Here is a 27105-nt window from a genome sequence, read left to right as displayed (position 1 = left end):
GAAAATTTGGCCTCTGTTGTGCTAATGTCACGCTGTGTGGGATGGAGGCAGCTGGACGATCTGCATCTGAGCCTCGCGGTTATTCACATCACCGTTTTCATGTTCCCACAGTATGTGACCTGCGTTTGAGCCTGTCACCCTCATGTTATAGTAGGTGATGGAGGAAAAGCAGGGTAGTAAATTATGAAATCTTAGTGGTTATTATGATGCTTGAAAAATTTAGCTGGGCTTCATAGTTAAAACAAAGGCGGGATTAGGATGAGGTCAAAAAAGCAGGATATGAGCATAAAGGGACTAAAATCTACTTCCTTAATGGTTCCTGTAAAATGCGCCCCAGAAGCTGAGTTATAGAAATATCCTTCATCTGAACCTATCTACGCTCAGTAATATCCCACAGCATCTTCAAATATAGTGCTTGGAGCAGAAATGAGCTTCTAAACTTTCCTCTTCTTGGTCTCCCTGCTGCCAAACTTCAGCTTCACTTCATCCAGGAAAGCTGGCAGCAGCCCTCCCTTAGTTTTCCATCTATGCTGCATGCTGTCCTTTGGTTTGGTTTTTCATGAAATGTGACCAGCGCTGTGGAGCTGTCGATGTTGACTACAGCCTCACAGTCAACCTTCCAGCCTGGTTTCCACGTCCAGAACATGATCCTCAGTGAGCTCGAGCCAAAGCCTCAGCACCAGTTGGCTTTGACGGAGGGTAATGAATTCCCTGCCCGTAGCCACCTACAGCACGGTGTCGTCTACGTGGAAAACTATTTTTGGTCAGTTTATGTAAGGTGATTTGTTTATTGTACCCAGCAGATAAATTATATCTGAGCAGCCTTGACTTATATCCAAGAATGACATCTAAGTAACGCAGCAGACCAAGAGGGATTTTCAGCTATATGGTAATAATAAAAGTAAAACATGTTTCCTTGTGTGCGTTGATCCCCGTGCACTGCCGTCAAGCCAAACATGAAAAGAAATGTTCGGTCATAATAATAGTGACATAATCTGTTCAGAAAGTGTCTGGTACCAAAGTCCTGTTTGTTTTGGCATGACAAAACGTCTCACGATTTACAGTTCATGTTTTCATGTGCGCTAATCTCTGCTGATAAAAGCAACCCTCCTCTGCTCTGATCAGAGACTAAGTTATGCCAGACAGCCGGGACTTTATCAGCAGAACTGATTAACTACTCCTACTGTAAACAAGTCTCTGCTTATCCACTTAGTCTCAGGAAGAAGCTAACTACAACTCTTACAAGGGAAAATTAAGTGTTTGAAGTTTTTGAAAAATAACAATTTATGATATAATGACAACGAACAATTTAACTGTTAATATTCTTAATAATCGATGGATCACTTTAAGCTGCTACCACCGTTTCATCTGCACTTTGGCTGGGAAAATGTCACTTACCTGAGGCCAGGTAGCCAAGGTTGTAGCTATGGTATCCATGGTAACAGTGTGGCCTATAGCAAATCCTCCTATAGTAACTGTGTGGATAGTTTGCAGCAGACGTCAGACATGCCATCACCTCAATGACCACCAAAAATAACATCCAACGTTCTGAAGACAAAGCCATAGCTGGAGTATAACGTGTCCCAAAATATATAAAAAAAAACAGGAATTTTACTTTAAAAATGTTTAATGATCTACTGTAAAAAATGCAATGATATAAACATTTTTGTTAAGGATATTAACTCTGACCTATTGAAATGAATGACCAGCTCTTCTGTAAAGAGTCCTGGTCTGATGTAACATGCAACTATTTCTTCTTCACTCTGCCTCCTGATTTTTCTGTCTCCTTCCTTCTATCTCCCTCACTGTTTCACCCTCCCATCTACTGAAGCTAAATGTCCATCACATTATAGATCCTCCTCCCTCCCCTCTCTCTTTCCCACTTTGCCTCACACTTCTTTCTCACCCTCAGCTCGCTCTCTCTTACTCTAAAAGTATTCTGACTGCTGCATCAACTACAGATAAATAATTCTGCATTTTACCAACTGACAGTGATTGATTTCTTTCCCCCAGTGATTTATGACATTGTGCTACTGGGCCTTTGTATTTGACTGTTTCTTCAAAGAATAATATGTGATAAAAAGTGAGGATTTATGACAGCACATAACTCAGTTTTTTTCTTTTTTGAAGAATGCGAACAGACTAAAGGATGTGCTGTCTATATTGTTTCTCTTGATACAGACATGTTTTTTTTTTAAAAAAAAACTTCCACCAAAGGAATGCCAAATTTGATAAGTTTTCACCATTTTTTAATCCAAACATCTGAGAAAGGAATGAGCCGTACAGTGGAATCGTCTATTCAGGAGCTGAGTACTGAGCTCTCTCATCTGTTGCCAACAATTACCCACAAACACAGCAGCAGGACTACAACAGCACTTTGTAGAACTCATAAAGAGCAAAACATGGTCAGGGTCAGCATCCCTTCCCCGATCTGGAGAGAAATGGCCCGTAGAGTTTTCTGCACGGTAAAAGCACTGCAAGTTTCACTTGTATGACATTACCTTTTAATAATGCAGCCCAAATGCATCAGTAATGTACACCTGTACAGTCACACCACACGCATCTGAGAAGCACTCAAGCATACACCGGCAAACTGATATGAATAGTGTTTGTGATACCACATACTCGTACAAAAAAAGCATATCTGTGCAGACATCATGTGGACATTGATAGCAGTCAGGTATGGAAGAAAAGCAGCCTGCTCTAGTAAAGAAGACAGATAATAGGCTCAGTGCCATAACTGTAAGATAAGTCACCAGAGTTTAAAAAAGAAGAAAGAAATATGAATAAAATACCAGAAAAGTCTAGCAACAAGATGTTTCTCCTGTTAAAAACAATCTTTACAGCCTTGCTCTCAGGGTTAACAAGGGCATCCAATACCTGTTGATTCTGAGAGACATTACTCATTATTACGACAGGTGCCAGGACCTGGCAGAGCTTTACTCCCACATTCATCCTTGCAATGGTCTGAGCTGCAAAGTAGCTATAAAGTTCACAACATGATGGCAAAAATGTTGACATTGCCTCACTGCACACAGCATGACAGCTGTTACTGCTGGCCTCTTCCAGTGTGATCAGTGCCATTTGTATCAACGCTGCACAGTCTTAACAATTAAGTAAAGAAGGAGGAATTACACCAGGAGCTCCAGAGAGGGTCTGCACAAGGGACTACACTGTAAAATCAGGAGTTTTTTTTTTATTTGCACTGAAACAAAGTATCTATTTGGTTCTCATCAATGTCAGATATTAAAATCCCACAGCATTGTTCTCATTAAAAACGTAGAACATGCTCCCAAGGATGAGGTTCCACACAGTAGTATTATCATGAGAATTATTTATTTTTAACAGTTAACAGAATGGATGCTGTCTATCATCAGGACTCCAGTGTTTTGCTCCGCAGCCCTTCAAGCTTCAGGACGTCAAGCAAATGGAAAGCAGATTATTTTCTGCAGACGCAGCAACACACATGCAGCTCTAACGTAAACATCTACAGCATCGACAGCGTCCAGCCAGCTTCTCTTACCTCTGCTAGTACTCCTGCCAATTACAGATAATTAGGACATTAATGCTGCGGGTAGCTGTTTTCCTCCAATGTACACCAGTGGCAAAGGGCAGATAGCTATGAAAGCCAGCTGTGACAACGTTCACATCAGCTCTCCTAATAACTGTGACCTGGATCAGATCTCTCACTGGTTCCTCCAGCAGACAGCTGAACTCTCCTCTGGGCTTGGCTGTTCCACAGAGGAATCATTATTCTGATTAAACTAACCTCTCGCAGATATTCCATAATCAGAAACATCAAACTATGATGAAGTAAAAAAATAAATGTCATGGGAAAAAGTTGGGAAGATGCTCAGCTTTGGTGAGCTGGGCTTCAGGACAAACTAGTAGCTCCACTTTCCTGCACAGATACTTTGAGTCATGCAACAGCAGAACCCAAGACAGTTTTATCACCTACGGTGTGTCAGTTTAAAATATCTGGTGCTTCATTTGTATTAAAATGATCTTTCCGTTATGTTTACTGAGTGCAGGATCTACATGTACTGTGCCACCTATTACAAACACCATGAATGGTGATATAAACACCAGCAAAAAAAAATGCAAAATTAAGGACAAATGTGGATGTCAATCACAGTAAAGGCACAAACCTTTGTGCAAAACTATAATATATTCTTGGAGGATTTTAACTTTAGGTTAAAGTTACTGAGGTTAATCTCCATAACTAATAATACTCTAAGGTCTTGGCCTTTTATTTTAGTCAGGTAAGTTTGTATTTTATATAATTTTGTAAGGTTTTAACTGGAATATTAAAATTACTTTGGTAAACACATATTGAAATAACACTGTAGAGTCTTAACCTGAATATTTATATCTTATGTCTCTACTGGACAGTCCACAGTGGCTGTTGTTTCAAATGTGATATATATAATGGTGAAAACTATCTAAATACCATACTAAGTTGGTTATTTACAATACAATTCAATAGCTCTGGGGGATGACAGCTTGTGCTTTTCAAAGATATGTACACATAAGAAAATTGAGAAAAAAAATATCAGAAACGTAGAATTAATGAGCAAACTGAGACAGAAAAAGCTGGAACAGCTGACTAATATCAGGAAATCACTGATCAGACAACATCAGAGATGAACAGTAAGACGGCCTGAGCCTCATACAACTCATCATATCCGCTATCATGAAACATTTTTACCTTTTACTGATTCAGGGAAGTGTCACTGAGAGTCCAGCTCTCTTTTATAGCAAACCCTGAACATACCGACACATGTGCACACTTTGACACCTGCACAACCACAGTCTGATCTGCAGCAGCTTGGAAGGAACATGAGGTTAGAGGCCTCGCTCTGGGGCACCTCAGTGGTGGTAATGAGGGAAGGGAAGCACTGACATTTCACTCTCTCTGCTTATGTGCATTCTGCTGCTCAGGGGATCAAACCAGCCACTTTTACATCACAGTGCCACTTCTGCCTTCTATACAGAGCCACTGGCAAGAGACTTTTAAAATAACATCAGCATCAACCCGGCAAAGGCCAAAATATCCCAACTTTTAATCAGCCTTGATCCTTCCTTTTCCATAATTCAACCTAATAGCATCTTTCGCATGATCCTCCCTGTCTGGTAAACACTCATGTCTTTAAAACCTCAATTTGTAACACACAAACCTCAAATATAATCCTATTTCTCAGACTTTAGGAATCTCCCTCCAGAGCAACAAAACCATCAACAGAACTATTGTTAAGAGACCAAATGTGCTACTTTTAATGAGTAAAGCATGCGAAGATTAACAGAGTGCAGACAGCTAACCTCAGCTACATGAAACAGAGCAGTTTACTGACCTTGACACGTTTTACCGTCTTCATTCAGTTTCTGACCAGGAGGACATCTGCAGTAGAAACTTCCGATGGTGTTACAGCAGAGAGCCTCACAGCCTCCGTTGGTCTCCTCACATTCATTCACATCTGACAGAAAAAACAAGACAAAGTTCACCAAACGGTCATTAAATGTATAGTAAAAAACTGAATGTGAGAATTGTGTTTAAAGGCTTAGTGAAACAGTGCTTTGCTGTTTCTGATTCTGACAGCGTGGCTTCCTTTTCATGTCAGCCTGCTAAGTTCTAAATGTCTTCCCTGAATAAATTTGGATGTAATTTTTGAAAGTGTGGAAAAGTTCTCGCATGTCTTCCTGAGAATAACTGCGGGAAACTGTTTCCATCTTTAAACTTGTTTTCTTAACTTTGAGGAAAATGAAAAAGGAAAATCCTATAATATATCCAAAAGTGAACAAAAATACATGCTGTGATAAATTATCCGGGACAAAAGGAAATATGCGGCGGTAACATGTTGTCCTCGTTACCTCTAACCTGTAAACTTCTTCCAACATGAACCAGGACGAGCTTTCGTCTGTCGTGCGCAACATCCAAAGCTCTTCCACAAGCAGCCACAGTTTTCCATTTCATTTCCAGCAGCATACATATGCTGCCAAACCTGTCATCAGCTAAACCAGATAAAATCTTTCCCTCCAGTTTCCAAACTACACATAATGACTGGGGTAAGATACAGGTGCTGACAGTTCACTGCAGCATAATTGGAGCTGCAGAGATTCAGCAAAAATCAGGAAAGCAGTAATGGATTAAGGATTACTGTTTTGCACTGCATTAATATTACACTTTTTTTCATATGGGGGCTTTGTAAGGAAAGATTACGTTCACGGTACAGTTTTATACTTGATGACACTGGGCTGCTTTATTTGCTATGCCAGCAGAAGGATTCTTGGACTGAAAACTGAAAGCCACAGAGCAAATTAAGGAGGAACATTCACTTGGCATTAATCAGCTTGTAAACTTTCTCCATGTTCATAAAATAGGAGAGTTACTGTATAGAGAGAAGAGTACCAATGCAAGCATAATTACTTTAGAGAACATTTTCCACCTTCTTGCAAGTTTTGGTACATTGCAATGCCAAGCATTTAACCAGCCAATTAAACAATTTCCCTCTCAGTTTACAACATTTGGAAATGTTCACACCAAAACACTGCACTCTTTCTACTGCTAGTGTTTAAAAACTGTCGTTAATCTTAAATGGCAGACAGTATCTAATGAGATGTCACCTTTAGCAATTAAATATACATTGTATTTTACAGTGAAATCTATTCTTTATCAACTTAATACACCAATCCTTCTTAGCCAGACTTGACAATGTGCAGCCAGAGGTCTCATTTAAGAGATTTGGGTGCTTGATTTAATGAGTCTAGATCCTGGGGTGAGAGAGAGTGTCTGTCTTTCAGTGCAGTTAATTTAACCTGTAAAATAAGGACAGCTGGAATCGCAGATATGAAGGAAAATTATGCAGAAAAACAACCAGACTGAAGCAGACAAGTGACGGTCACTGAGCAGAATGTGACCTGAAGTTAAGGGTAAGACTGAAGAGCTTGAGGGATCCTGCGGTTCGACCATGAGTGTTTGTGTCGAATGTGGGTGAGGACGTCCATCTCCTCCCTCTCTCCCCCCCTGAGGCCCCACACCTGTGTGACAGCTTTAGCAGTGGGTCTGCCCAGGGTCAGTGTCACGCTCATCATTCTCCAAGTCTTTCTGCGCAATAAGCAGGCAGGAATGTGAACTACTACGGGTCATGAGGGGAATACACAAAACAGCAGAGGGAAACTGAAAGTCTACACTGGATTGATTATCCTTTTTTTTTTGGATAAATATTGGACAGGAATTTGTCTTTAGTTCCCTAACAGGTGTTCAGTTTGATGAATCCAAAAATGTTTAGTGGACAGAGGAGAAAGAACAGCTACAGGCAGTGCACAGAAATCAACCTCTGTCATGTGCTTTAAGGATGTCTACACTGTATAAACATTGAATCCTGCATTGTATATATTCTTTGTTTTCTTTTACAAAGAAGAACACATTGGAAACATAAATTGTTCCACAACTCTGACAAAAAGCAAACATGACAGATAAAAACAACATATTTATGCTGCAATACTGTTTATACTACTGTAAGCTAATTTCCAAGAGGAAAAAAAACATCCAATCTTCTTTGAATGCTAAACTCAGTGACCTCTGAAGTGAGTCTGCTACAGCTTCGCTTCACATGGGGGGGGGACTCAGTGAGATTTTTCATCACTCTCAAGCATCCATCAATCCGTGGTTCGACTGCACCTTCAGCGGGGTTACCAGACACATCTAAGGGTGTGAAACAAGAGCTGCAGTCTCATTTGAACAAGAAAAGTATCTAAAGATCAGCACCTTCCTGTGAACATCAAGTCGCAGAGGTTTCCTCTCCCTGACCTCAACCTTTAGCGCCGTCTGTGTGCACGTTTTTCCAAAAAGAGATCATATGCCTGAATCATAGTGGTATGTGTGCAGCCCGTGAGCCTTGCCCTTGGTCAGAGTCAAAGGTCAAGACTAAGAGGTTGAACTCATGCTGCAGAATCACAGGAGGCCATTTCACCATGTGGCAGATGTTCAGACATGTGATATACAGCATGTGGCACGAGCGTCCTCTCGGCGAGTTATAAACAAACCACACGAACCTTTCAGCATCAGAATTTACACTGTTCAGAAATCACAGGATTACCATCTGAAATCCAATCAACTGATTGAGCTGTTTATTAAGAACATCTGAACAGTCCATTGCAAGGCTCCTACGTCTATATCAAAGTCTTGCATTTAAAGATTTGATTGGAATTCATTTTTGGTAAGTCGCATCTCTTGATTATGTTTTTTGTATATTAATTAAAAGCATTTACCAACATTTTGGGAATTAGCGGAAAGACTGGAAACAACTTGGAAACAAACAAGCTAAAAGGCTAGTGAACTTTGAAGGCAGTCAAGAGAGCATGTGGTTTCTGCATTTACTGCAGTTGTGTTGCTCAAAATGATTACAAAAAATTGAAAAACACTGATCACAAATTTCCAGTGTGACATCTTGAATGTACTTGCTTTGGGCATTTGAGAGACTTGAAAGAACAAGTAAGAGCCAGCTTTGCTTGATATATTAATTAAAGGAGAAGATTTAATATCAATAATCAATTTTCTAATCAACTTTACGCGAAGCACAGTGTGTTGTTTTTAACACTGTACCAAAGAAGGACTACTTCAGCTATAGGCTAATTTTAGAAATGCTGTTAGTGGTTTTGTATTCTACTGCAGTGTATTCAGGGTTTACGGTAGTGTTTTAGAGCAAGATCACTTCCTCTAACATTATTAAAAAATATTTTTATAAAACAATACTTTAAGAGGAGAAGACCTAAGGCTCTTTTTCACACAACAAATAACAAATAATGACTGAGAGGCAGGTGTTTAGGCTCTCATCTACTAATTGACCACAAGACACCAGTTTTGCCTGGAACAGAATGCCGAATTCTTTCACTTAAAGTATTTCTCAGGGAAACTCTAGAAGTGCTTTGAATGTTCCATCATCCTCATGTGAAGGTGGAGTTTCTGTGCATTGTTCTGTGAAGACAACACACTCTCTGCTATGTCAAATTGTGCTGTTATGTCTTCTTGTGAAATCTAAAGCACACATCTGCAAAAATGAGTGAAAATGGACATTTCTGTTGCAGACACTGTGCTCCAAAGTAACCTCGTAAAGAATGAATAATAACAAAAGCTTCTCCAAAACTTCTGATTCTTCTCTGCAAGTTCAGCTGCAGCAAAGTGTTGCGTTTACATTCTTCTGCCGTATTGTGTGACTTCCTCTGATAAGGGTGACCAGCGCTGCTCCCTGGAGGACGAGGCTAACGTCTCAGCCGACCATGAGGGGCGAACTGGGCTAAGTAAAACCATCAGACCTCTGATATTATCTCAGCGGGTCATGGGCCGGAAAATTGCAGCATTTATCAAGGATCAGGAGGGGGAACGCTGTGGACAACACTAACCTGTCTCCTTTTAGGGCCCTGATCTAAAAGCCTGCTGGTGTAATAATGTGCTTTGCTGGTGTTCATTCGAGGTTGCGTTCCCTGCAGTCCTCACAGCTGCTTTCATTTACCAGGTGCTATAAAGACAGGGATTGGCTGGAGGTTCCATGAGACATATTTGACTCAGAGGTTTCATTGAGGGGGAGACTCGGGAGAGAATTTCTCTGCTGCTGACTTCAACATGTGGGAAAGGGTGAAACAGAGTCTACAAGTGTTGTCCAACTGACAAACCAGTCACCTATGAAGTGGAAATGACAATTTATTCACACTCTTTCACAGAAAACTCATCCTCACCTCTGACCTCCAGTATACCTGACCCTTAAAATGTTTATTGTAAGAGACACGTGCTTTTACCCCTCCGACAGGCAGCACCACAAATCTGCCTCTCAGAACTTCAAGTGAAACAGATGAACTAGTGAAATATGCTCCCCCAAGCTCACTAAATGTATTGTAAAAGCTAGTTTATGAACCACGCTACTCCTCGTGGATTTCACATGGACTGGAGTCAAATATCATGAGAATCCACAGGACATATTCAGAGTGCTTTTTCCAACCATTACCTCTGCGGTTTGGGTAAATGTGTCTCTATTGTGTAAGTACTTTGGTACTAAGGTTTCTTTGCAGTGCTTCTCCACCAGACTGCTGCCTCTGTGCTATGCAATATTTACAGGTAGTCTGCAAGCAAACAAGAGCAGAGATCAAAAAGTTGGCTCGCTTATAATGCCAAGTGTAATTAGGGGTGGCAAGCAGTTGCGTTATGTTGTTTCGCCCTTTGCTTCAGGTCTAAATAAATACATAAATAAAATGTTGATGCATGGAAGCATGGTTTCTGGCATATTTTTGCAACGTGCACACTATTTCAGGAAGCAAATGTTTCATGTAATTAAAGGGGACTGATGGTTGTATTTGATTGTTTAGTCAAGTCTTCAAATGAGCTTGGATTCAGACTGTAATCACACAATAGATTAATATAGTTCAATGTAATGGAAATATCCATTTGATAGGGGATTATTATATGTAAAAATAGACACACTGCATTCCTGTATTTCTTTCCTTCTTCTCTGCAAATGATCAGTTCAAGTTCAACATTGCCCCCTGCTGTTAATCTTCTCTTACATCAGTAGCAGCATACATGTGAAGTGGATGTTTATTTACTTGTAGATAACACTGACCAATTCTGCTCTGTTCTTATTTATCATGTAACTAAAACACAGCTGCCACATTGCAATAAATTACAGTTGAAGACAATCAAACTATTCTTTAACTCTAATTTATCACACCAACTTAACACAGACACCTGTGCTGTGAAGCATGTTTAACACGCAAGATATCTTTTCATTATCTGGCGTGATTAAACCTAACAGCTACAGTCAAGCTTTACAGTCACTCAAAGTTGGTTATCAACTTGGAAGGTCAATCCAGGGTGTATGGATGTAGCTGTGAGCACATTTACAAGAAATGGTCAGTGGTGGCATCAGTTGACGAAACATGGACAGGTCTAGAGCTGCGTATTTCTGACCAGATGAAACTATAATCTTAAACCAATATTAGGAATTAAAAATATAATATAGGCTAAAAGCTGCTGCAGGTAAAAGCAGGAAGGAAAGTTGTCAAAACTAAAAAAACAAAAAAACTAGACTGTGTGAATACATAATAAATACGCAAAAAAAACGAATTATCTAAAGAATAAATGATCAAGTAATAATACTGTTTTCTTGGTGATGTAGAGAAGAATTTAGTAACTTCACATTCAACCTCATTCTTAAGGCAAGTTTATTCTTAATCTTTCAGCTGCAACCCTGGTGGTGTTAAACTGTTTAGGGAGCAACTGAAGAGCAAATGTTTAACATCATTCAAACTGCAAAGTAGACTTACTGCAAGTCAGAAAACAGACTATAAGGCTTTAGTGTTTGAATCAGCTTCAGTTTTAGTATTATATTATTCTACAAAGGCCTAAAGAACAATGAAAAGGCTTTAAAATCACTTACAGTTCTGAAAACTTTATTCTTCCTCTCTTACTCTGTGCACTGAGCTCTGTGGGATCTTCTACTCATGGTGATACCATTAGTAGAAGATAACTGATTGGTGAATTGGAGGTGTTTTAACACGTGGAACACATTAGGCATTCAACATAAGTTACTATGATGATGTACTACAGAAAAATGAGCCACCGGTGTAGTCCTAAAAATCAAGAGTTACATCTGAAGTTACAACCCCAAATACTGCTTGGTAGTAGAGATCTCAGAACACTACAGACACAAAAACAGAACCATTAGAACCAGCAAAGAGCTGATCCCTTGGCTCTATCATGCTGTGGGGGGCATTTTACTGGTATAGTTTGGGTATAGTTCTATCCTGATAGGAGCGATCTCTTCCTGGATGACAATACCTCCATCCAGAGGTCACTGAATGGTTTGATGATTATGAAAATGATATATGATACAGTCTTTGGAGTCCCCAGACCATCAAAACACCACATAAGAGAATATCTTTTGGATGAGTACTGCTTCATTCGTCCAGTAGAGTTTTAGATACTTGGAGAATCAATGCCAAGAGGACTGAAGTTGTTCTAGAGTTGAACAGAATTGAATAGAACAGAAGTACTTTATTAATCCCAGGGGGGAAATTCCACTGTTAGAGCAGAAAGAGTAAAGTTACCACCACCATAAATACATAAAAACAAAGCAAAAATATGCAGTAAGTAAAAGTAAACAATAAGAAAAATATAAAATGCAAAATACGTAATAAGTGTAATATACTCTAAGTAAAAATGTCCTGTGTGGAATAGGAATAAAGATGTTCTGGCAGCACATGGTAGCCCAGCACCTTGCTAAAACACAAAGTCGTTTCTTCCTTTCATTGGTCATCCCTCTGTATGCATGCCATATTAAGCATCCTACAATTTTCACCACTAGCCCTATGTGATGCATTTTTAGTGCCAGTGTTGAGTGCCAGTTTCCTCCTGAAGGCCTGTAATTGTGGCCAGCATGGCAGCTGAGTTGTTGTTAAGTGGCACTATCACTGGGATGTGGTGTGGCTTTCCTGGAACCAGAGAAGTCAAAAAAAATATCCCCTTTAATGGCAAAAAAACTAACCACACGCAGACCTCTGATGTGTATTCACTGATGTTTAAGACGCCCGTCCCTCTGTTCACAAACCACTAATGTTTCCATGAAGTCATTGACAATCTGTCTCAAGTCTGGAGAAGAAAGTCTCACCGTGAAAAGGGGCATTACAATTTAGGCAGTGAAACACTTTCATTTCCTGTTAAAAAAATATTGTTGAAAAGATGCTTAGAACCAGACAGCAGCCACATGACTTAGTGAAGCCAGAGACACATATACAGCTATAACACTAATGACTAAATAAACTCTAGTACAGACAACTCTAAATCTCTCTCTTGAAATATAAAGTTATCACAAGATGTTTTGTCGAGCTGCAATGATTATTTGATGAATCCATTAGTAACCACTAACTGTTCTGATGATGATCGCTGGACTATAGCTCAGTGCAGTGGGCATTTTCCCACTGTTGTGGATGTTTTATAGATCAAATTGTTCAGAAAATAAAGAGCAGATCAATTTATTTAGCTGTCGCCCTAGTCTTAAAGCTCTGAAAATATTTTCTACATTATGGCAAGACAACTACTTAAAAAAGGAATATGTCTTGAAGCGTTTCCGCTTTTGTTGACAACTATTGAAACCAGCTGTGGTGTTTTATCTTTGATGACACATTTCTCATGTGAGAACGCAGATGAACAGAATGTAAATTCATTGCTTATCTGCCTATTTAAACTGTTGTATTTTGTTTTGTAGTCAGCTCTTCCCCCAAAGGCCCGTGTTGACAAGAAACCAGAGACCAGCAGCGGATTGTTATGCTGACAGAAGCACTGACAAGTTGTCTGACTCAAGGGTAAAATATTAAGTTAAACGTCTCAGTAATCTGTGTGCAGCTTATTACAGTGACCTCTGAGCCTCAGGTTTGATTATTTGTGCTTGTTTGACCACATGGGAATTAAAAGTGATATCAAAGACACTAGAATTAAGTGTTTAAGTTTGTTTAGTGAACATTCTGCTCCACTGAATCCTAAACTCTTCTAATCCCCGTTTTGATGATCCATTCCACTGCCCTGCAAGGCGAGCTTGTAAGTTTGTGAACGTGCACGTGTTTCAGTGTAGGCACTCATGTATGTTTATGTGTTAAGGGAGAGCCCATTCTTAGAGCCAGCTGCCTCTCACTGCGTCAGCTTTCAGTTTTGTCCTTTACCAGAGCTGAGTGGGACTTTAACAACTCCTTCATTCCCAGACACAGACGGCTCAGAGTCACAAGGCTGTTTCAATGGCCAGTCACCTTAAACTGGAAATCTGGGTGTTATGAGCCAGTTAAGACAGCATCAATGTTCTTCAGAGCATTGTTCTGAATAATTGCACGATTGTAGTCGACAGAGCACTAAGTCCTTAGAGAAGCGTGTCCCTTCAAAAACTTGTGGATAGCCGAAGGTTTCTGACTCCTGTCACTCAATTTTACGATCTTTAAAAGTTCTAGACAAAAACGAGAGGCTGCAAGAAGCAGGTCAGCTGCATGAATCTAGGCATGTCTCCAGAATAACATTTTATGATCTACACAGATGAACAGGAGGACCAAATACCTTGTGGACCTCGAGGGTTTGCCCCCTGACCCTTTGCGTGGGCTCTATCTGTGCTCTACCTGTCGAGGCCTGTTTTTACCAACTCTGACCCAGGAGTTTTGAGCGCCTGGGACGACACACGGAGGCCTGCAGGAATCCAAAAATTACTTGTTGTGGTTTCCAGCCTGTCTCCCTCCGAGCTGCATGCGTGAGATATGCTGCAGAGGTATGTGCAGGGTGTGAGCGGAGGGAAAGTCGCCCAGAGTCATTTACCTACAGGGCAAAAGGTGGCAGATACATGACAGATTGTCGTGCTCGGGGTGCACGAGGGGAATACACACTGAGGTTCTGATTATTGCTTCACATGCTCAGTGTGACATTACATGGTTCCACAGTTGTTCAAAGCTGAAAGGAACAGCAGTCAAATATATAACCCCCCAGGTATGTGTAGTTCAGAGGCAACGGGCTCTATTTTCATAGCTTAACTTGAGCAAGCCACACTACGGGCGATATTTTCCTGACCTTGAAACAAGCTTTGCCCGTGTCTTTGATGTTTTCATGTCTAGTGTGGCACAAAGGTGGGAGCCGGAGTCAGGGTTGGAGCTTCATGTTGAAAAGGTAGCATAAAGTGAGGCTTCCACAGAAATGTGTTTTCAGTGAAACACCTCTCAGCCTTTGATTAAATGATTCTCCCAGCAAGAAAAAACGGAATACTAAACAGAAATTACATAATGTGGCGCAGCAGCAGTCCTCTTAATGACATAATTACAAAAAAAGTGGAGGAATGTAAATAAACAGTTGGCGGTTTGCAGCACTTTTGGCTGATTATTTTAAATGATTCAAAGTAATTGATGAGTGCCTTTATGCAAGTAGAGAGCATCTAACACAAGGTTTGTGTTTTATTGGATCAGATATAATTGGAATATTTCAAAGACCAGAGGAGGTTTTTAAAAGATACAGTATTTTGCAAGAAAAATATAGTTTTATGGAGTGGAATAAAGAAAAATTTTCCTTTTCCAGCCTCTCAGATTTCATCCTCACCCCCAGCTCGGTACCCACTACTTTAGACCAATAAACATCATAAATGGAGCAAAGCATTAGTTCAGACAGATCATTGAAGCTCTCATGATGCTTCACTGATGTTTTATCATTAGTACCTCATTTACCAGATGCTTGGCTAGCAGCTGAATATTAACATACTACTTATACAGGTGTAAAAAGTGACTTTCCCCGATGATACACTCGCAGCAACTGTTACAGCAATTTTCACCTTCACCCCCTTGTTATCTTAGTTAAGATTTCATGTTCGTATATGTGTTTATTAAGGGGAAACTCCAAAGAGAATCATTGTTAGTTCTTCAAGACCTCCCTCAAAAACCAGTCTTTTGTCAAGTTTAACAGCACTTCCATTAGCTATGGCAAATTTTATGTTGTATGTTTATCTGACCAAAGAAAAAGTTCACGACTGAGAAAAAGATGGAATAAAATGGTACTGAGTGACAGAGAAAAACTCCATGTGAAAGGCGACTGACTGTGTCTCATTCCATTGCTTTCAGATTAGCGGGCACTTTTCACACAAGACTAGCAGAGCATTGAGAAAGAACACTGGCTGCCATGTCAAGATAATAAACGGCAGTGAAAATAATGTCATATTTGGAAGAAAAACAGAGATTAGAAGTGAAATATTTGACTCAGGTGAATGCACAAAGAGCTGATAAGAACACAGAAACCAAGAACTCGAAGAAGACATGAAAGTTTTACTGAAGCAACAGGTAGCAGAAAAATCACGTGACAGAAGAAGGGATCAGTGCACGCTGATTGTTTAACTGTATTTTGCAAACTCTTGTCACTTCTGATTTACACAAACCCGATGCCCTTGCCCCCAGCATGACCAGGGGCGACTTTTCATCAGGAATGCTGTAAAGAGCCTAATGAGACAGGGTGGGAGCCAAACTCAGCACAATTACACAAGATTAGGGTGCTGGGCAGGATGCAATGGCAGGTAGGTGGGCAACGATGTACCCCACCCTCTGACTGCAACACACTCCCTCTCATTAGAGATGCCTTTCCTGACTTCACAGGCACAAAGTTGCCCTCTCATGATTGAGCCTAAATATTTCACAGCTTGTCAGGGTGCAATAGAACACAACACGAACTTTAAGGATTTGTGTTTTTCTCTAAAACAGATAGCAACAGAAAAATACAAGTTTTCTATTCTCCAGGCCATTGGTAGTCTGTTGAACACTAAATTTTAGATATTTTTTGTTGTTGTTTAGATTGATTTTCCACAATGTCAGTTTCCCCATCATCCTCAGTGTATTTGACAGAAGTAGATCCAGAAGTCGACCAACCAAGAAAATTATCCAAACACTTTGATAAATGGTGTGTTTTTTGGCAACAAAGTTAATTTTACATTGAGTTTTACATACCAAAATACATCCTGTATATTTATGAGGCCTGACAAGTCTGTTGAACGTATTTCGTTCATTTATTGAGCAACATACATTTTGCATTGGTTGCATCTCTGTAGCTTTCTGTCTTCTTCAATGCCTTTACTTACACATTGCTGTGTTACCTTAACAGTTACCACTGCCAAATGTATAAAACCACGTGAAGTACTGCATGAGCATCAGACAAAACAGAACAGAATCCTGCTTAGCACCAACAATGGAAATAAATGAATAAATTAATCGGTTAAATCTGCAGTTTACCTTTTGGTTGCTTCTAAACCAAGAATTTGCTACTGTTTTATATCTTCATAACATCAATATAATTTGGGTTGGGACTGTCAGGCTGATGCAAAAAAAAAAAAAACTGAAGAAGTTCGAGAACTGTCAAAAGACATCTACCATTTTACTGACTAAATGATTAAGCCAATATTGTTAACAGTACCAACAATCAATGCTAAAATTTAACACTGGATGCAACCTTACAATAGTTGGCTTTTCCCAGAAAGATGAATCTGTATTGTTTAATTTACGAGAGGAAAGTATAAAGAATGGAAAGGGGGAATGAGAAGGATGTAAAGAAATAAAGAAGGACTGAAACAAAGGACTTCGGGACAAAGAGGTGAAGAATGTGTGAGAAATATCGGCTGGGAGCTTCTGCTGCTCTCAGCGGTGCCAGTATCACCACAGTCCCCTTCATTTCAGCTTCTCTGGAAGTCTCGCTATGATGGCTACTAACAATACTCAAAGAACAGGATTAAAACTTCGAATGGTAAAAAACTGAAAACACGCCAGAGGCTCTGAATGGTCCATTTAAACTGAATTTGTATTGCAACAAAAAAGGTCCTGAATATCAAAAAATGGTGAGACTACGTCACCAAATCTCACTTAAACCTATAGTTTGTGTTTTTAATGTTAGAAGCAAAGACACTGCGATTCCCTCCAAGTAAGAAAAAATAGACATCAGCCCGTTTACAGCCATTTCAGTTTCACAGAAGAAAATGGAAACCCTGAGAATGATTTACACTGCGTCTGATTTTCTGGACATTTACAACACCATTATCAGCCATTTGACTTTTACAACTTTTTCTCTCCTCCTTAAAAATGCTCTAAAAGTATAATGGCTAAATTATGAGCAGATAAAACAAATGTGGTACTCATTACCTAACGGTTATATAACCTAAAGTTCTGATGTCCAACACCTTTTGACCTCTCAGTGGAGGATGGACACACCAATCAAGAGTGACGAACTGGTGCAGCTGGGCATCTCACTACTTTACAGTCTCATGGCTTTACAGTCTTTCTTGTTCACACTGAACAAAATGAAAGCTAACTGTGTGAGTTATGGGCAAGTCTTTAAACAAAGCCCACCGTTCCCAGTTTGTAAGTAGAATAGTTTGGAAAAACGTGAAAACATTAAGGTGTGATATTTCTGGAATCTCTCTCTGTGATGAAGCTGCCAAAAGTGAAAGAGGATTTTGCTCCAGTCACAGCAAACTTGAACTGAACTTTGTGATTAAAGAATATCAAACTGTCAAAGTGTCAGTGCTATACCTGTCAATTTATAAGGCATTGTGGTAAATCTCACATTCCTTTTACACTACCATGAACAGATGCATGTTTTTCCACTTTCTTGGCTGACAATATGCCAAAAGTGTGCACTGATCCTTAGCCAAAGATGGCTTACTAAAATTATCAGCCACAATGGCGAATCAAACAGTGGGATCAGGTATTAAATCAGAGCACGAGTACCGAAGCCGTCCTATCTCCAGACCACGGTGCACAAGTGAGTTTCATCTCGGGGCCACTGCTCGTTTAAGTGCTTAGCGAGCTCAGCATGGAGGTTTCGCAAATGTTTTTCTTGATCCCAAGTAAAAACCATTGAATGGGACTCAGAGTTCAGGGATTTATTTTTACAATGGGGAGGGTCTCAAGGCCGGCATACCGACAGCAGCTCTCTCATTACATTCCTCAGTGGTCCCAAACACGAAGGGGAGCAGATACACTGTATATCTGGTAAAAGAAAAAAAACACTATGAAACTTTGTCAAGGCAAGTGGTATGTGTGAAGCAGTTTCACAATAAGGTCAAGAAATGTTCTCTTTTACAACATGACAGATATAATCTGTGCCACTGCTGCTGTCTCTCATCACTGTCAGTCTCTAAAAGGCTTGATTTCAAATACAGGGAGATGCCGTGCAGCACTCCAGCTGTTCATTACCCCCGAGTAAAGTCATGGAAGTGCAGCCCACTTTAAAAGGGCACAGACTTGGTCCACATGCAAGCTTGACTTTTGACCCTGTAATAGTCACTGCTGTCACATAATCAGCTTAATTAAGCACACAGGTATAGTAAAACTACTATAATCACTGATGATCTTCCACTTTGCATGACTAAAAAGGATATCATTGCTTTGTTGCATTTAAATATAAACAAAAAAAAGACGCTTTCAGTGCTTTAAAAGACCACCAACACCAATAAACCTCTAACCAATACACAACTAATGTGGAAGTGTGATTTGACATCTGGGAGACATGAACCACCCAAATTTTTGGACACATTTGGCCTTAATGTGCTACAGTGGTTACCATGAGTAAGCAGGAATAAATCTTGGGTGCATGACAAATATGTAAAAAAGGGGGAAAAAATAGAACATACTTGTCAGTACAGAAGAGATGCACATCAAAAGTCAACAAACATGAACCAGTTTGAGAATTCTCCCCCGTGACTGGCTTTAAGATAATTTACTATGTCTACATTCGTGTGAGGAGGTGAGAGGAGGCAGGTTACAACAGGTTACTGGACTATTATTGTGAGGAAAGACCACTATTGAACACTAAGTAATTGCAGAGTAGGACAGCTATTAGAGGAGGAACAAAAGGTACTGCAAAGAGCAACATCTGAATCACCTTAGCTGACTACTGTTGAACAGGCAGAGTCGTCTTTGTCTTAAGATAAATAAAAGCACATACTTTCTCGATACACGCAACTGTCGGGAAATTATTCAAGTCACAAAAAGAAAGACAGGAAGAGACAAGCAGAAACAGCCAGGAAGATGTGATCATGTCAGATGTGAACCAGACAACCAGATAATCTGATAAAAAACACTATGTGAAATGGTCCAAGTAATCTCTGCTACAAGAGTAAACATTTATATATGAAATACACGAGAACTTTTCTGACATTTTGATTAGCTCATAATTTTTCCACAGCTCTTTCTTTCTGCAGGAGAACAGCCAAGACCTTTTTTACATTCAGTCCCTTGACCAGATGACCCTGATTCAAGTCTGTGTAAATCAAGGGTTGCGTACAAGTCAACAACTGACCTTTAACAGGACAATGAATTCCCACAATAGCTCCAGGGTTGCTGTTCTGACCTTGACAATACGCTAACAAGCATTTAACTCACAAAGCAGCCTGAACTACATTAATCAGGATGGCTGAAGTAAGAACAAGTCTATCCCAAAGTCAGCAAGGATCACACGGATATGTTTAGTCCTCTTACTGCACCTTTCAACGTTTGTGCAAATGTATGTAAAGTATACAACAGAACAGAGTAAACCCTTGTATAATATTGAATACATATCAAATGATTCAAATGATTAAAAAACTGATCCAACAATAGGAACTTAATGCAACCAAAGTCAGTGAACCTTTTACTACTGAGATTCATTTTTTTTGTTTTTTAAATACTTCACACATCCACCTTTATTTTTGATGCCAGACTCAGTTCTTCTTGGCGTGGAGGATATAAAATTTCTAGAGAGACGTTCTACTATTCTTCCCAGTTATCTTTAACCACCTGGAGGGGTTGTATTGCTCTACTTTTTCCTTTAAAATACACAAAAGATGTCCTGTCGGATTCACGTCAGGTAACATTCTTGGCCCAGTTGTGGTTTTCACTTTTTCTCTTCTTTAGAAACTCCTATGTGATTTTGACAGTGCGCTTTAGATCATTTTTATGCTGGACTATTCCTCCTCTGCCAAGTTTCTGGATCCTCAAGTCATGTTAGCAGCCAATATTTCTGCATAGCCACAGGCATTCACGCTGCCGTCTTCAAATACATTTTGCACCTATGCAGCCCCATTAGTTGAGTGAAATTACAGAAGTGCTAAATATAACCCATTTCAGCATGTGACATTATAGCCTTAATAATGTGTGTAAGAAACATTTTAATGCTGTAGCTGGTAGAAAATGTTATTGTGCACTGTTAGCATATATATTATTTTATAAGTTGATCATATCCTTGTGTGTGAAATCTTCATCTATGAACTGTAGTTGTCTTTACATTTATGGAGGCAAATAGTATCATGCTTTGCTCTGAAATGTAGTAGTGTATCCTGAAGTTACAACATCGGATATATATGACAATAAAAGTACCGAAGTATTAAAATTATACTTGAGTACATCACTTGAGTAAATTACTAAGTTTGCTTTCACCACTGTCATTATGTAATTGCGACTTGAGCGATCTGACATCATGGAACATCCTAAGCAAAGGTTTAGAAATGTCCTGAAGAACAGCCTCAGACATGTTCTAGAAGAAAATGCAGCACCTTAGATAAGCTGTGTGATGCAGAGTGGGGTCTCACTGTGTTCCCACTGTGTCTTTTCTCAGCAGCACGACCACTAGACTGTGGAGGACTCGCATCATGCACCGAGGGGCTCCACAGAAATAACTGACCTCATTATTTAGAGCTTCAGTCAACTGTTATAAGCCTAACTACAACTTTGAAGACATAATATTCAGAGCTTAGGTGATTTTTATTAAAAAAAACACTAAGTTACTCGGCTAGTTAGAATCTAGATGGAATATTTAATTATAAGAGCATATACATGCCTTACTGATGCAACAAACAACACATAAGAAACAATATCTGTAATGTTTAAACTGATCTTTGGCAACAATTTGTTTACTTTAAAATTGGTTTTGTTGCAGTAAAAATATATTAACAGAACAAAAATTTTTATTTTCACCTCTTTATTTGATGTTGCTGATCATTTTCTTTCCTTAATTTTTTTAAATTGTAGGATAAAAATAGCTATAATTAACCATTTCAACCGTCTATTATTGCTCCACCAAGGAATGCGGTGGAGTTGTGTGATGATTGATGTATGTTTGACTGTCTGTACGCAACATTACTCAAAAATGGAATAACTGATTTGGACGAAATTTTCAGGGAAGGTCAGAAACAACACAAGGACCACCTCATTAGATTTTGACAATGATGTGGCTTAAAGTCTGGATCCACGGATTTGTTCAATATTTCCGTATCATTGCAAGATAGCGGCGTCATGGTAACTCTGACAACAAGTGAACGGTACGTCAGCTGCCTGCTGACAATCACGTGATTGCGATCCTATGACAAATCGACTGTTGCGGACTTATCTGGACTCATCCGTTGGAAATTATACAACCACTGAGCAGCCTTGGTGGAGTACTGTGTTCTCTGAGTTCTTTTCTTGTTATATCTGTGTCCCAAGGGAAATTCAGTGATAAGATATATAGTTCAAAGCCTCTGCGTAGTGAAGCAACCTTACCAATAAATACAATTTCTAGTTAAAAAAATCAAGAGCAGTTGTTTTGCTAGACATTAGTGGTACAAAACGGTGGTATAAATCTGACTTAGAAGCTTTATTTAAGTCAACCCTAATCTGGGCTGATAAACTTGGAATGATGCAGGAACATTCGCAGTGACTGAAAGCTCACCATAGCTGTGACTCAGACAACATGCCTGGGAGCACCACAGACTAATGACAATGATGATAGTAATAAGCACTGGGTCTGTCTTGAGTGATGTCTACAGCAAGCTGGTGCTCCTGGCATCGCAGTGACCACAAACTGAGCCAAGATATGAGCTTATGGTTCAGAAATGAAAAATAAGAAAAAAGGAGAGAGAGAGAGACACAATTAACGTACCAGAGAATGGGATCTTTCATCGAAGCATTTGACAGTTTGGAATCAACAAACAGAAATCTAATAAACCCAATGTTAAACCTGTGGGAAAGGAGCAAACTCTTTTAGCCATTAAGTCATGTCTATTTGCAAAACCTTTCACTGTGCTATCAAAGATTTAACTTAAAAATCACTGACTCCTCATATCCCTGTCAAATAATTCTTCTTAGTTATTACACAATCCATCAGCTTTATGTTTCTAGATAACTTCTGTTTTAGCTTTCACCTCAGAACATGACATAAGAGGTAGCTTTAAAAGACATTTCAACATTCTGGCGCTAAGACGGTAAAGTTTTATGTTACAAAGAGTGTCTGCCAGCCTCTCTGTGCATCTGTCTGTCTGTCTGTGGCTGAGCCCAGATGTCAGCTGGTATGAAGACATCTGCACTGCCAGAGGTCTGAAAGCTTTGGAAGTTGCTGATCCCAAAGGATACCACTTGTCTACTGATGACAGGCTGGATACAAAGTACATCAGGCACCAAGTGACTAAATCCCATTGGATATAGACAAGACAAGACAAAGAATCTTAAAAAGAACTTCAGTACAAAAACAAAGACCAAATATTATAGGTAAAGAGGTGTCACTTTAGTGCTAACATCAGTACAGTAGTTGGTAATTAAATAGTCTCTAATAAGAAATAAAATAAATCTGAAGCTGAAATTTAATTATTGACTTCGATGACTTTAAAGCTCCTTAAAACCTGCTTTGGGTTTTTTTTTGCGACAATGCATACCTATGAGTAAATCACTGCTATAAATAGAGATACATCTCATAGCTTAAACCTGGAATGGGCAGTTTTACATATACACTGGTTACATTCAAGCCCTTGACAAACAAGTTCACACAATCCTGATTACATCTATCAGTGCCAGGGGAATCTCTCTGGAAGTTTACCAGAGTTGTAAATCTGTTTTTTGAGACAACATTCCTGCACTCAATGCACCAGCAGAGCTACATTTTACATGTTATTACTGTCATTGCAAGAAAGGGGACACAGAAGTCTTGCACTTGAAGTTTAACGCATCTCAACTAATCTGCTTCAGGACTGTGTGTGTGCGATGACAACAGCCACATTTTGAATCAAGTAATACTAAATTCTGATTGGTGGATGGACATACACTTAGGTCAGTTTTCCAAAAGATGTAGAAGTTGCAATTATTGAATCAAAGTGGGTTTAAACAGCAGATTCTCAGCTTCAATTTGAAGGTATTCGCATCCAAATTACAATTTGTAATTCACTGTGACAACTGTCTTCTCTCTTTATCTGAAGTTGACTCAATTTGGGGTATTTTTATTTGAAAGCTGTCACAGCCACAGCTTAAGGCTGTGGACTGTGGTAGTGCTTCCTCCTCCCTCGGCCCTGTTCTCTCTCTCCTAGGTGTGTTCATGGTGAAGCTGGCAGCAGGTGTGGTGCATCGTAATCAGTGGACGAGCTGCAGGTGGAGCTGAGTGACTGGTCTCTGAACGTCTCTATAAAAGCAGATGGCACCTGTCATTCAAAGCTGGACCGTCGTCTAATCTCCAGTTAGTGCTGGGAGTAGAACTGTCTTTGCCACGAGCCTAGAGTTTCCAGTAATTCTGTTTTCTGTGTTTAGAAAGCTGATTCCTGCCTGCTGAGTTGCCTGGGTTCCTTCCTCTGCTGGTTTTCAGCCCTACCATGGATTCTGCCTTCTTCTCCGGAGGATCTCCACCTGTCGCCAGCTTAACCTGGGAACATCAGCTTACACCTGGAAAGAGGACTTTCTCTGGAAATATCTGCCACGACCGGGTTCTACAGACACCAACTTAGCAAGCACATGGCGAACACCGGGAGGGAGAGTTCTGGATGAAGCCAAACCAAAAGGACTGTTCTCAGCTCATCAGTTAAGTCTCCAAGTCCTAGTATCACCAGACTATTTGTGTTGTTAATACGTTGAATTAAATAATAAATGTTCTGTATTAACTTAATGTATTTTATACTCTGCATAGCATAGTTTTAGTCTGGGGTTTCAGCTCATAATTACTGGTAGTCTAGGTTGGGTTAGTTTTGTATTTTCAGTTGTTTCCCTACCTTTGTGTTACCATACGTGGGTTAACCTTAGTTTCAGTTTCCCTGATCATGTAGTTATTTCTCCGTACCTCCAGATGGGTTTTGTTTTTCAGTTCTAGTAGTATAGTTCTTCTGTGTCAAAGATTCTAGTTCCGATTCCTGTATAGAGTTTCGTGTTGTGAATAAAAGCATTGTTAAAATGTTTACGCTGGTGTTTTTTCCATTTCCTGTTCTTGAACCTGCCCGTAACAAAAGCTGTTGCTGTGAATCTGTAAAACATACATTCAAAGGAGCTCAGAAAGATCTGGATGTCCTTGAAAGACAACAGTGGTGGATGATCACAGGATCCTTTCGGCAAACAAGAAAAACCACTTCACAACATCTAGCCAAGTGAAGGACACTCTCCCAAAGGAAGGTGTATCATTATCCAAGTCTGTCATAACGAGAAGACTTCATGAAAGCAAATACAGAGGATCGCATTTCACTACATGAAGACAAAGGCAGAAAGAGTCGTTAACAAACAGCTACTTCAGTAAAGGTCTCCAAAATTATCACAAAGGAGGTAAAACCATTTGCTGGTCATGGCTTCAGACTTCATGGAGTCACTGCCTGGAAAGGATACTGAACAAAGGATTGATTACAGTTTGCCTTCATTCTTTCATTTCAAATTTTTTTTTGGTGCTGTATAGACCTAAAATTATGAAAATTGTGTCACTGTCCCAAAATTTTCAGACTTAACTGTGATATTAGCTTTTTTCCACCCACTGTAAATAAGTGACAAAGCTCACAAAAATAAAACACTCTTGCGTTGAGATAATGCTATGAAGAGTCTTTTCTGTGCACCAATGAGAATGTCGTTTGTTTGTTTTTTTAATTAAAATGTGACACAAGCATAATGACTTAATCTGCACAAGTTTTCATCAGTCATGTCAAATTATGCAACCTTTAAATGAACTGCCGTAATCTATCATACTGCAGGATGGCATCATGGTTTGGAAGGTATGAATTAGAGACTAGTGACCCATTGGAAGTGGTTTACCTTCAAGGAAAACACTGGAAGAGTGAAGGCACAAAAACAAAAAAATAGCAATTACCGTCTTATATATCACCAAGGCACAATGCTACTAAAAAGCAAAACAGATGACGGCTTCAGACAACTATTGAGATTAAGGGACTAATTGGCCCCTTTGAACAACATAAACACACTCCAGTTGCTATACACAAACAAGGACAAACCACATCAAGAGTGCTTCAGGGGAATATCACCACATTTGATTGTAGAGGAATGCTGCTAAGAACTGTCTGAAGTGATTAAATGATGAGCAAACCTTTGAGTGAAGTGAAGCTCCACATTTCTCGTTGGCCACATCCTCCACTGTGGGTTCAGATTCTATGTAAACATGACAACAGTTGTGGGAAGCATGTGGACCGCAGCGGTAACTCCATTGTAACTGCAGCTTGTGTGAAAGTGTGATCACATCTATACAACTGCCAGTGTTATTTATTCAGAGTTACAACGCCATGGTACGTGTATGACCACTAAAGTGTTCATAATGGCTCAACAATATATCAGAGCTGTCACTCAATGAACAGAGTCATTCATTAAAGTGATGTTATTGCTTTTTCTCCAATGAGACACTGTGTAGTCGGCCCGCAGCCATTCCTTTTGCCCTTAGGCCTCTGTACTCTGACATGACCTGTATTTGGCACATGTAGGACCACAAAGAGAGACAGGTGTGAGTGTGTTCCTGCCTGTGTCTGACTCCCATCATCCCAAGTGTTAGCCCTGGTCAGGCGGAGTCACTGACAGCCCCACACCCTTCGTCCAGCAGCCCATTCACTGCCAATCACAGAGCAATATAACTGCCAAAGAGTTTACGGACCGATAGCTTCCAATACAAGGAGGATCAGGGTGTGGAGGCTCCTTTGCATAACTCTCCTCAAGCAAGGGCCCCGAGGTGCCCATTGATGACAGCTATCATTCACAATACAGAACAATGCTGCTGGATCTTAATGTGTGAAAAGGGAATGGGGGTAGATGATGGCAGCAGTGATATCAAACTGTCTTACTTAAAGGCAAGCTGAAGGCAAAATTTAAAGGGATGGGCCTTATAGTGAGGAGAGGCAAATATAATTGATTGAACACTGAAAAACCTCCAAGATTAGGACTATATTGTAGTGCGTGTTAGAGCCACAACAATAAGTTTTAATTACATGTCACTGCAGTGATGTTCATTACCTATAAAAAGTGTTCACAGCCCTTGGAAATGTTTTCCTTTAATTGTTTTCCAACATTAAGTCAAGGTCAATTTAATTTGGCTCTTTGACAAGAATTTACAAAAAAAAAAATCCCCTTTCATGTCAAAGTGAAAACAGATTTCTATAAAGTTATGTCAATTAATTAAAAAAAATAGGGTGTAAAATAAGTAAGTATGTACCCCCTATAAAGTGATTCACCTAATTCGACACAGGTGCAGCCAATTGGTGCTATAGTCATGCACTTAATGAAATGGAGATCATCTGAGTGCAATGAAGTAACTCTAGTATAAAGACACCTGTATCTGGAGGGTCCAGTCACCGGTGAATCAGTACTTGTGTAGGCTTGCAA

The 27105-nt window shown here is 39.7% G+C and overlaps 1 protein-coding gene across 2 annotated transcripts in view; it reads right to left on the bottom strand.

Moving 5' to 3' along the window:
* Positions 1 to 27105, bottom strand: part of megf6b (multiple EGF-like-domains 6b) — a 70970-nt gene that overhangs the window by 26888 nt on the left and 16977 nt on the right. The window contains exon 6 of one of the 2 annotated variants that reach the window (XM_035956473.2): positions 5352 to 5474. In XM_035956473.2, the coding sequence (XP_035812366.2) occupies positions 5352 to 5474 (123 nt within the window). Of the gene's footprint in view, positions 1 to 1398; positions 1782 to 5351; positions 5475 to 27105 lie in introns of those variants that run through there. The other variant, XM_035956474.2, reaches the window with a different exon arrangement.

Source organism: Amphiprion ocellaris, chromosome 5 (assembly GCF_022539595.1).
Source record: "Amphiprion ocellaris isolate individual 3 ecotype Okinawa chromosome 5, ASM2253959v1, whole genome shotgun sequence".
Lineage (NCBI taxonomy): Eukaryota > Metazoa > Chordata > Actinopteri > Pomacentridae > Amphiprion > Amphiprion ocellaris.
Note: the sequence above shows the minus strand (reverse complement) of the source record. Positions and strands in the feature narration are given on the sequence as shown.